The 12,180-nt window shown below is 44.9% G+C and overlaps 1 protein-coding gene across 2 annotated transcripts in view; it reads right to left on the bottom strand.

Annotated features, from left to right (window-relative positions):
* Positions 1 to 5,330: 5,330 nt before the first annotated feature.
* The window catches only part of LOC139368004 (HtrA serine peptidase 1b), a 32,699-nt gene continuing 25,849 nt past the window's right edge, over positions 5,331 to 12,180 (bottom strand). Inside the window, exons 4-9 of one of the 2 annotated variants that reach the window (XM_071106485.1) lie at positions 8,699 to 8,893; positions 7,996 to 8,028; positions 7,290 to 7,425; positions 6,647 to 6,704; positions 6,451 to 6,546; positions 5,331 to 5,707 (exon numbers count right to left, since the gene is read on the bottom strand). In XM_071106485.1, the coding sequence (XP_070962586.1) occupies positions 5,539 to 5,707; positions 6,451 to 6,546; positions 6,647 to 6,704; positions 7,290 to 7,425; positions 7,996 to 8,028; positions 8,699 to 8,893 (687 nt within the window). In that variant the 3' untranslated portion in view covers positions 5,331 to 5,538. The remainder of the gene's footprint in view (positions 5,708 to 6,450; positions 6,547 to 6,646; positions 6,705 to 7,289; positions 7,426 to 7,995; positions 8,029 to 8,698; positions 8,894 to 12,180) is intronic. The other variant, XM_071106484.1, reaches the window with a different exon arrangement.

Below are 12,180 nucleotides of genomic sequence, written 5' to 3'. Positions count from 1 at the left end.
ATCCAACTGCTGCTGCTGCTACTCTGCATGGCAATGAAGAGAACTAATCAAAACCTATTGTATTGGGATCTTTATGAAGTGTAAAGTAGTGGGAAAAAATCAACACAGCATTTCAGTACTGTAGCCTACTATGTCTTGTGTGCTCTTGGAAATGAATACTCTGTAACATACAGATTAGGGCCTGTGTGTCACTGAGTAGGAGTGTTTCTCTATAGGATCAGTTTTGCCTTTTAGATGTGTGACCATGTTGCGGCATTGACAGGTGGGACCTGATCCTAGGTCAGTACTCTGAGAGGCTTTATGAATACAAGCCCAGAGCAATCAATATTTTAATGATTTGAATACAACAGTGAAAGAATGGCCTCCGGCCTGTCGGTAAGAAACCCTTCTCAGATCGACCTAATTCAGATTTATTGTACTGTTAGTTTCAATATTGCAGATAGATTGTATTGTTAGTTAGCACAACAGTATTCTCATTTGGCCCCAAGCCCGACACTGATATTAACCTGGATGGATGAGTCATCCAGTAAACTAGTCTCTATTATTAAAACACGCTCATCACATCCTCAACGTTCATCTACACTGTAACTGTAGCCTTTCAGGGGGTAGTCTACATCCCCACTAACACATGGGACTTACATTGACATCAGATCACATAGTCTGACTAATGGGACATTTACACTATTTCTAGAAACCTTGAGCTATCCTTTACAGTACATTAATCAAACATTTAATCAACGAGGCCTCTGTAACTGATGTCACACGGTGTGTACGTCCCAAATTGCACCCTGTTTCCTATGTCCCAAATTGCACCCTGTTCCCTATATCGTGCACTACTTTGACCATATCCCTAAGGGCCCTGGTCAAAAGCAGTGCACACTTCATAGGGAATGGGGTGCCATTTGGGACACTTGAAAGGTAAGAGTGAGGTCGTGTTTTCTATCTAGGATTCGAGCCCAAAGAACATGTAACGGAAAGGATACTGTCTAATTATTACATATTACGCAACGGGTGGGTCTAATCCTGAATGCTGACTGGTTGAAACTGCCTTCCAGACGGTGTCTATTCCACAAGTTAATGTAATGGATCCTTCTCTATATATAAATCACCTCCTACTGTGGCTAATTCACATGACACTTAATGTCGCACCTTAAGCAGTTCGCTGAGGATATATGGATGACCATAATAAAATGTAAGAGATGACCAATGGCTTGAGAGTTGACCTAATTCTGTCTGTGTCTTTCCTTTACTGCAAATCAAATCAAATGTTATCGGTCGCGTACACAGATTTGCAGATGTCATCCCAGGTGCAGCTAAATGCTTGTGTATTTTAGCTTCAACAGTGCAGTAATACCTAGCAATACAAATACAATACACACATAATCCAGAAAAATGTAGAAATGAAGAAATATCCGAACGAGCAATGTCAGAGACAGAAATATATACAGTATATACACTGAGTGTACAAAACATGAGGAACATCTTCATAATATTGAGTTGCACCCGCCCTTTTGTCCCCAGAACAGCCTCAAATTGTCAGGGCATGGACTCTACAAGGTGTTGAAGGCGTTCCACAAGGATGCTGGCCCATATTGACTCCAATGCTTCCCACAGTTGTGTCAAATTGGCTGGATGTCCTTTGGGTGGTGGACCATTCTTAATACACACTGGAAACTGTTGAGTGTGAAAAACCCAGCAGTGTTGCAGTTCTTCACACACTCAAACCAGTGTGCCTGGCACCTACTACCAAACCCCGTTGAAAGGCACTTAAATATTTTGTCTTGCCCATTCATCCTCTGAATGGCAAACGTACACAATAACCTGTCTCCGCCCGTTAATTTACACTGATTGAAATGGATTTAACAAGTGACATCAATAAGGGATCCAAGCTCAAAAAAATAAAGGGAACACTTAAACAACACAATGTAACTCCAAGTCAATCACACTTCTGTGAAATCAAACTGTCCACTTAGGAAGCAACACTGATTGACAATACATTTTGCATGCTGTTGTGCAAATGGAATAGACAACAGGTAGAAATTATAGGCAATTAGCAAGACACCCCCAATAAAGGAGTGGTTCTGCAGGTGGTGACCACAGACCACTTCTCAGTTCCTATGCTTCCTGGCTGATGTTTTGGTCACTTTGAATGCTGGCGGTGCTTTCACTCTAGTGGTAGCATGAGACGGAGTCTACAACCCACACAAGTGGCTCAGGTAGTGCAGCTCATCCAGGATGGCACATCAATGCGAGCTGTGGCAAGAAGGTTTGCTGTGTCTGTCAGTGTAGTGTCCAGAGCATGGAGGCGCTACCAGGAGACAGGCCAGTACATCAGGAGACGTGGAGGAGGCCGTAGGAGGGCAACATCCCAGCAGCAGGACCGCTACCTCCGCATTTGTGCAAGGAGAAGCAGGAGGAGCACTGCCAGAGCCCTGCAAAATGACCTCCAGCAGGCCACAAATGTGCATGTGTCTGCACAAATGGTCAGAAACAGACTCCATGAGGGTGGTATGAGGGCCCGACGTCCACAGGTGGGGGTTGTGCTTACAGCCCAACACCGTGCAGGACGTTTGGCATTTGCCAGAGAACACCAAGATTGGCAAATTCGCCACTGGCGCCCTGTGCTCTTCACAGATGAAAGCAGGTTCACACTGAGCACATGTGACAGACGTGACAGAGTCTGGAGACACCGTGGAGAACGTTCTGCTGCCCGCAACATCCTCCAGCATGACCGGTTTGGCGGTGGGTCAGTCATGGTGTGGGGTGGCATTTCTTTGGGGGGCCGCACAGCCCTCCATGTGCTCGCCAGATGTAGCCTGACTGCCATTAGGTACCGAGATGAGATCCTCAGACCCCTTGTGAGAACATATGCTGGTGCGGTTGGCCCTGGGTTCCTCCTAATGCAAGACAATGCTAGACCTCATGTGGCTGGAGTGTGTCAGCAGTTCCTGCAAGAGGAAGGCATTGATGCTATGGACTGGCCCGTCCGTCCCCCAGACCTGAATCCAATTGAGCACATCTGGGACATCATGTCTCGCTCCATCCACCAACGTTGCACCACAGACTGTCCAGGAGCTGGCGGATGCTTTAGTCCAGGTCTGGGAGGAGATCCCTCAGGAGACCATCCGCCACCTCATCAGGAGCATGCCCAGGCGTTGTAGGGAGGTCATACAGGCACGTGGAGGCCACACACACTACTGAGCCTCATTTAGACTTGTTTTAAGGACATTACATCAAAGTTGGATCAGCCTGTAGTGTGGTTTTCCAGACCTCCATGGGTTGATACATTTGACTTCCATTGATAATTTTTGTGTGATTTTGTGGTCAGCACATTCAACTATGTAAAGAAAAAAGTATTTAATAAGAATATTTCATTCATTCAGATCTAGGATGTGTTATTTTAGTGTTCCCTTTATTTTTTTGAGCAGTGTATATAAACACCTACTCATTCAAGGGTTTTTCTTTATTTTTACTATTTTCAACATCGCAGAATAATAGTGAAGACATCATAACTATGAAATAACGCATATGGAATCATGTAGTAACCCAAAAAGTTTTAAACAAATTAAAATAGATTTTATATTTGATATTATTCAAATAGCCACCCTTTGCCTTGATGACAGCTTTGCACACTCTTGGCATTCTCTCCACCAGCTTCCCCTGGAATGCTTTTCCAACAGTCTTGAAGGAGTTCCCACAATATATATATATATACACCTGCATGTTCCTGGACATTCCTGGGGAGAATGGCCCTAGCCCTCCGATCCAACAGGTCCCAGATGTGCTCAATGGGATTGAGATCCAGGCTCTTCGCTGTCCATGGCAGAACACTAACATTCCTGCCTTGCAGGAAATCACGCACAGAATGAGCAGTATGGCTGATGGTAGTGTCATGCTCGAGGGTCATGTCAGGATGAGCCTGCAGGAAGGGTACCGCATGAGGGAGGAGGATGTCTTCCCTGTAATGCACAGCGTTGAGATTGCCTGCAATGACAACAAGCTCTGATATGCTGTGACACACCGCCCCAGACCATGACAGACCCTCCACCTCCAAATCAATCCCGCTCCAGAGTACAGGCCTCAGTGTAACGCTCATTCCTTCGACGATAAATGCAAATCCGACCATCACCCCTGGTGAGACAAGACCGCGACTCGTCAGTGAAGAGCACTTTTTTGCCAGTCCTGTCTGTGTCAGAGACGATGGGTTTGTGCCCATAGGTGACGTTGTTGCCGGTGATGTCTGGTGAGGACCTGCCTTACAACAGGCCTACAAGCCCCCAGTCAAGCCTCTCTCAGCCTATTGCAGACAGTCTGAGCGCTGATGGAGGGATTGTGCGTTCCTGGTGTAACTCGGGCAGTTGTTGTTGCCATTCTGTACCTGTACTGCAGGCGTGATGTTCGGATGTACCGATCCTGTGCAGGTACGGACATTGCAATTTATTGCCCTGGCCACATCTGCAGTCTTCATGCCTCCTTGCAGCATGCCTAAGGCACGTTCACGAAGATGAGCAGGGACCCTGAGCATCTTTCTTTGAGCACGTCTGGGATCTTTTGGATTGGAGGGTGGGGGCTAGGTCCATTCCCCCCAGAAATGTCCGGGAACTTGCAGGTGCCTTGGTGGAAGAGTGGAGTAACATCTCACAGCAAGAACTGGCAAATCTAGTGCAGTCCATGAGGAGGAGATGCACTGCAGTACTTAATGCAGCTGGTGGCCACACCAGATACTGACTGTTACTTTTGGAATTGACCCCCCCTTTGTTCAGAGACACATTATTCAATTTCTGTTAGTCACATGTCTATGGGACTTGTTCAGTTTATGTCTCAGTTGTTGAATCTTGTTATGTTCATACAAATATTTACACATGTTAAGTTTGCTGAAAATAAACGCAGTTGACAGTGAGAGGACGTTTATGATCCAAACCATAATCATGCCATGGTCATAGTCCCAGTCTGTGCATAGAGCAGCCAAGCTGGATGTGTACACTGGCCTTTACTAGATGTGTATAGTTGAACCATCAACATTCATGCAGTCAGAGTTAGGATTTTCATATCAGTAAGGAACACCACTTTTTTTAAAAACATTTTATTCCCTCTGTGAAATTGTCGTCAAAACATACCAAGAGAAATACAACTAAAAAACATCATCAATATCAACAACAAACCAGATTAAGGACACCCTTCACTTCTTCTCTCTGACTGAGGAGGGTTCTCTGTGCAAGGATGTTAATAGAGTATAAAAACAAACGTGATGGCAATAATCAGTGTCAATGAGTGTGGAAGTATCTTTTTGACTCATACATGAGGACAAATAATACAAAAAAACTAGCATAGGTGCTAAAATATGTCTTTATTAGCCTGGACACATTTGAGCTCCTAGAGGGGTAGGTGTGGGCCTCACAGACCTCTGTAGTTTGAGGGGAGTGGAGGGGAGGGAGACACTAGTAGTTACAGGTTCTAAGGTAGGGTGTGGCTCCAGACACACCCGGTTTAAGGTCCGTGATTTTCAACACCGAGAACCAGCTCGTGGTTGCTGAGAAGTCAAGGGTCAATCTCCTCTGGGACGACGGTGAGCATGATGTCCTCGTTCCCCCGCCGGACCACCATCCGCAGCGTGTCTTCCCTCTTGATGGAGCTGCTGACGTCACTGGCCGAGGTGATTCGCTGGCTGTTGATGGTGATTATGACATCACTCTCCTGCAGGCCACCTCTGTGGAGGAGAGGGAATGTAGCAAAAAAGAAATGCGCTTTACTGATAAAGTACGTTAGGCTCTATAAGCAGTGTGTACCATTAGATCTCTCAATCCACAGAATATAAATATAGCCTCTTAAATTTGAGAGAAGGGAGTTTTCCCCATTCCAAAAAAAGCTAAATGAATTTACAGAGGCAGTAACATTCTTGTTAGACACTGTGAGAAAATAAATCTGACCATAGTCTCTGAAAAATCTAAGACCATTTTGCTAACCTTGGTCCCACAAACTCCACCAGACAAAAAGAAAGCTATTAATTTCCTTGAGTGGGAGACCACCGCCTCAGCGCAAATGATTTTATGTGGCCACAAAAAATATACAGAGTGCATTCTGTAGACTGGTCTGTCATGCTGTTTATGTAGTCATGAAATGCTAATTCATTGTGCTATGAGGCCAGTCTAATTTTAAGAGTAGACGACAATGAACTCTTAGCAACCTTTATGAGAGGGACGGAGACTTAGCCAACTACCAAATGAGTCGTTAAATGCTCCTGTCCTAATCTAAGGTCGAGGACTTTAACTGTTCTGTTCTCAGTACACTCTTAGAAAAAATGGTTCCAAAAGGGTTCTTCAGCTGTCCCAATAGGAGAACCCTTTTCGTTCCAGGTAGAACCCCTTTTGGGTTCCATGTAGAACCCATTCGTCAAAGGGTTCTCCTATGGGGACAGCCAAAGAACCCTTTCAGGTCCTAGATACTACTTACGTCTCAGCTGGTGTTTTTGGGATGACCTCGATTACATATGCCCCTGAGGTAACATCGGGGAAGTCTGATTGTCTCTCCTTCAGCTCCTTTGCAAGCCTTTGGGAAAAGAACCAATGAAAACACAGATGTGTTTAATGTAACGCAGGTATTTGGAAGAATTTCATTCACAAGGTGAACCAGGCTGTCTGAAACTTACATTGGTGTGAGAGTCATCATCCTCACACCGATATATTTCTTACTTGTTGATAATTTCCCTAAAGAAAAGAGGATAAATGCTGTGTTAGCATGCACATGGTGATAAACATTTAAAATTCAATATACAGTACCTGGTCAAAACCATGAAACTTTAGATAGGTCTGGCCCAATAAGTGGGGGGGCAAGACTGAGTTTGGGAAACCCTGGTCTAACCGGTAATAACCGGAAACTTAAAAATAAATTGCCAAAATTGTCTTAATACATGCATTTTAAGAGGGGGAGATTATATATATATATATATATATATATATATATTTTTAAACTTTATTTTCAAGTAGATAAAACTAACCCAATAGCAGTTTTGTTTATTTTATTTATACTTGTTTATTTTATACATGAAGAGGGTAAAGTTGGTTTTATGAGCAGAACGGCACAATCAAAATATATTTTTAAAACAGGGGTTTCACCAAACCTGAGTTATATTCATTAGGTATGTCATTGGTAATTTTCAAAGATGCATTAATTTATGATGCATTACAAGCTCAAAACAATTGTTGAAAAAAATTACAACTATGACAATAACCGTGGTCAATTGAGTGACAATTTATCGTTACCCCAAAATTCCATAATCGTCACAGCCCTACCTTTAGATTGGTAATCTGTACCTTTAGATTGCCTGTCATGGGACTCTGCCAGGAACTGACGGATCTTGTCTGATGGGATGGCGAAGGAGATTCCTGCTGTCACCTTCAGTGTGTTGATCCCAATCACCTCTCCGTCCTGAAGACAGAAACAACACACATTATTAAAATACATCCTCCAGATGTGTCATAGATTTACAATGAAAGGTCCAGTGCAGTTAACAACGTGATTTCCTGTGTTTTATATATATTTCCACACTATGAGGTTGGAATAACACTGTGAAATTGCGAAAATGATGATAATACCCTTTTGGTGTAAAGAGCTGTTTGATAAGACCGCCTGAAATTTCAGCCTGTTTTGGTGGGATGGAGTTTTGGCCTGCCTTGTGACATCACCCGGTGGCAAATTAGTTAGCAGACCAATAAGAAAGAGACTTCCAAACCGCTCTGCCAATAGCAGCATATTTTCAGCTTTCCCCTCTCCACTCAGATCACTCCCAGACAGTTTTAGCTAAATTCTTGCTTGAGAAATTGCTCTTTGCTAAGAAGCTATTTTAGTATATTTTTGACCATTTTAACTGAAAACAATCAGAGTAAGGTACTTCATTGTTACCCAGAAATGATTTGATACTGAAATAAAAACGGCTGAATTGGACCTTTAAGACCATTCTGAAAGATGAATTCTTATCAATAAGAAATTATATCTTACCAGATTGACCAGGGGTCCGCCAGAGTTCCCATACTGAAAAGGAACAACATTCAGGTTAAAGGGATGATCAGATGGTACGTCTACAGCTCCTTCGTGTGTAACGGGGAAAATAAGGGGGAGCTACTGTTGTGTGTTCCACAACTAAATATCAACTAAATATCTACAGCTAAATATCCACTAAATATCCACGACTAAATATCCACTAAATATCGACAACTAAATATCCACTAAATATTGACAACTAAATATCCACTAAATATCCACAACTAAATGCCTTGAACTGACAGCTGCGTTCCACAACTAAATATCCACAACTAAATGCCCTGTGTGACAGCTGTGTTCCACAACTAAATATCCACAACTAAATGTTCCACAACTAAATGCCCTGCACTGACAGCTTTGTTCCACAACTAAATGCCCTGCACTGACAGCTGTGTTCCACAACTAAATGCCCTGCTCTGACAGCTGTGTTCCACAACTAAATGCCCTGTGTGACAGCTGTGTTCCACAACTAAATGCCCTGTGTGACAGCTGTGTTCCACAACTAAATGCCCTGTGTGACAGCTGTGTTCCACAACTAAATGCCCTGTGTGACAGCTGTGTTCCACAACTAAATGCGCTGTGTGACAGCTGTGTTCCACAACTAAATGCCCTGTGTGACAGCTGCTTGTGTGTGTGCTGATGATGTGGATGTATCACTCACGTTGATGATAGCGTCCGTCTGGATGTAGTCCATGTCAGAGTTCCTCAGGCCCAGCTCCTTGCCTCCTCTCTGGGTGGTGCTGACGATACCTGTGGTGACCGTGTTCTGCAGGGAGAAGGGGCTGCCGATGGCCACCACAAACTCACCAGGCCTCAGGTCAGCTGAACGACCCAGCAGCAGCACTGGCAGCTTCATCTAAACACAGAGACACAGGACTCAGATCAGTCAAGATGTGTATTCTATAGAGTGCATTCTGAACAGAAACAGTTGGCATGAAGATACAGTACTAGCTGTAGCTACAGTACATTCAGTATCTACGGTAACAAGACCACCCCTCTTTTGAGACATGCTGGAAGTGCCTTCGTTACATCCTGTTTGTTTATGCTCGACGGGCGCCAGTTGAAAAGCAACAAACATATGGGGGTCAACATAGCGTTCCGTAAATCCACTGAGAGGAAGTGACGATATGCCCTGATGTCTGCATACTCTGCATGCTTTATGAAAAGATATCAAGGCAATGAATTGCCACTTCCTCCATCTCACTGACACAATCTACAACAGACAAAATCCATCAACAATGACAGGAGAATGGATAAGAGTTATACAGTTGTCACTATGGCTGGGTTACACTAGACCTAGATATTAATAGGTCGGGACAGGGCAGGGGGGGCAGGATGTGGCGATGGGTCATGGGGATACAGCCACAGGTATATGGGGAGAGGAACCATTGGCCTCCTACCCTGGGCTCAGTGCTCCAGGAATCCAGACCTGACATCCAGACCTGACTCAGGAACAGCAGGCTGCTCCCTGGCCGACAGCCCTAAGCACTCTGCCAGATGGGCTGGAAATGGGATAAACTGACACATTCCAGGAAGGAGGTCAGGTGGATGGAATGGGAAAGACTGGGAGGAAGGGCTTTTGGCACACAGTGTCAGTGTGTCTTGTCTACCACCCAGCAGTCAGCAGGTTATCTGTCACACTGGTCTCTCAAGATCCACTGTGAAATTAGACGTCTGTCCAGGTAAGGAGGAGATTGCTTTAAAACTGGCCACCAAGGGCAACAGTGAGCTCTATTGCCATCAAGTAGGCTTGGGTTATGCTAGAGCGTTGCGGAACTTAAGCATTCAGAATGAATGCCTAAACCTTCAAAACGTTTGATTCTGCAGTGAGACTAAGAAAGCTTGTTGGGTGCATTCGGAAAGTATTCAGACCCCTTGACTTTTTCCACATTTTGTTATGTTACAGCCTTATTCTAAAATGGATTAAATAAAAAAAATCCTCATCAATCTACACACAATAGCCGATAATGACAAAGCTCAGGTGCATCCTGTTTCCAATGATCCTCCTTTAGATGTTTCTACAACTTTATTGGAGTCCACCTGTGGTAAATTTCAATTGATTGGACATGATTTGGAAAGGCACACACCTGTCTATATAAGGTCCCACATGTCAGGGCAAAAACCAAGCCACGAGGTCGAAGGAATTGTCCGTAAAGCTCTGCGACAGGATTGTGTCGAGGCACAGACCTAGGGACGGGCGGCAAAACATTTCTGCAGCATTGAAGGTCCCCAAGAACACAGTGGCCTCCATCATTCTTAAACGGAAGAAGTTTGGAACCACCAAGACTGTTCCTAGAGCTGGCCGTCCAGCCAAACTGAGCAATTGGGGGAGAAGGGTCTTGGTCAGGGAGGTGACCAAGAACCCGATTGTCACTCTGACAGAGCTCCAGAGTTCCTCTGTGTAGATGGGAGAACCTTCCAGAAGGACAACCATCTCTGCAGCACTACCAATCAGGCCTTTATGATAGAGTGGCCAGACAGATGCCACTCCTCAGTAAAAGGCACATGACAGTCCACTTGGAGTTTGCCAAAAGGCACCTAAAGGACTCTCAGACCATGAGAAACCAGATTCTCTGGTCTTATGAATCCAAGATTGAACTCTGTGGCCTGAATGCCAAGCGCCACATCTGGAGGAAACCTGGCACCATCCCTACGGTGAATCACGGTGGTGGCAGCATCATGCTATGGGGATGTTTTTCAGACTAGTCAGGATCGAGGGAAAGATGAACGACGCAAAGTACAGAGAGATCCTTGATGAAAACCTGCTCTAAAGCGCTCAGGACCTCAGACTGGGGTGAAGGTTCACCTTCCAACAGAACAACGACCCTAAGCACACAGCCAAGACAATACAAGAGTCTCTGAATGTCCTTGAGTGGCCCAGCCAGAGCCCGAACAAACAAAAATTCAAACAAAAACTATTTTGAGAAACAGTGCCAAGCTTGTAGCGTCATACTCAAGAAGACTCGAGGCTGTAATCGCTGCCAAAGGTGCTTCAACAGCGTACTGAGTAAAGGGTCTGAATACTTATGTAAATGTGATATTTACATATTTTTGTTGTTGTATTAATTTGCAAAAAATAAAAAACAATTATGGGGTATTGGGGTATTGTGTGTAGATTGATGAGGGGGGGGGGGGGACAACTGAATCAATTTTAGAATAAGGCTGTAACGTAACAAAATGGGGAAAAAGGGGTCTGAATACTTCCCGAATGCACTGTAGATCAGAACAATAGAACAGCCCAAGCTACTGAAAAGATTTCTCAAGTCAGGAATACATCTACTACACCTCTGGAGGAAAACAACTCCTGTACAGCACAGTACTCTGTGTACTACCTCCAGTACCTGGAGCACATCACTCTAGTATAGTGAGATAAGGACGTGGGCTTGAGTGACCCAGTTCTCTCTGGGCAGTGAGAGGCAGACTGACAAACAGGCAGTTTTTTGCATTCCATGGTGTTGTACTCACAGATGCATTATCAAATCACCCGTCTCCCAGTAACAACTCTGCCCCCTCTACCCCCTTCCACCCTTCTCTTCCATCCCCCTACAACCTCCTCTACCCCCTCCATCCCCCTCTACCCCCTTCCACCCTTCTCTTCCATCCCCCTCCAACCTCCTCCATCCCCTCCACCCTCCTCTTCCATCCACCTCCACCCTCCTCTACCCCCTCCACCCTCCTCTTCCATCCCCCTCCACCCTTCTCTACCCCCTCCACTAGAGGTCGGTGGTAGGCAGAAGCAGGCGAGTAAACATTTATTCAAACAGCACTTTCGTGCGTTTTGCCAGCAGCTCTTCGTTGTGAGTCAAGCATTGCGCTGTTTATGACTTCAAACCTATCAACTCCCGAGATGAGGCTGGTGTGACCGAAGTGAAATGGCTGGCTAGTTAGCGCGTTTCAAACTTCACTCGCTCTGAGCCTTGGGGTGGTTGTTTCCCTTGCTCTGCATGGGTCACGCTGCTTCGATGTGGTGGCTGTTGTCGTTGTGTTGCTGGTTAGAGCCCAGGGAGGAGCGAGGAGAGGGACGGAGGCTATACTGTTACACTGGCAATACTAAAGTGCCTATAAGAACATCCAATAGTCAAAGGTTAATGAAATACAAATGGTATAGAGGGAAATAGTCCTATAATAACTACAACCTAAAAC

This window comes from Oncorhynchus clarkii, chromosome 16 (genome assembly GCF_045791955.1).
Source record: "Oncorhynchus clarkii lewisi isolate Uvic-CL-2024 chromosome 16, UVic_Ocla_1.0, whole genome shotgun sequence".
NCBI classification, from domain to species: Eukaryota; Metazoa; Chordata; class Actinopteri; order Salmoniformes; family Salmonidae; genus Oncorhynchus; species Oncorhynchus clarkii.
The sequence above is the reverse complement of the archived record's forward strand: the minus strand, read 5'-3'. Positions and strand labels throughout refer to the sequence as shown.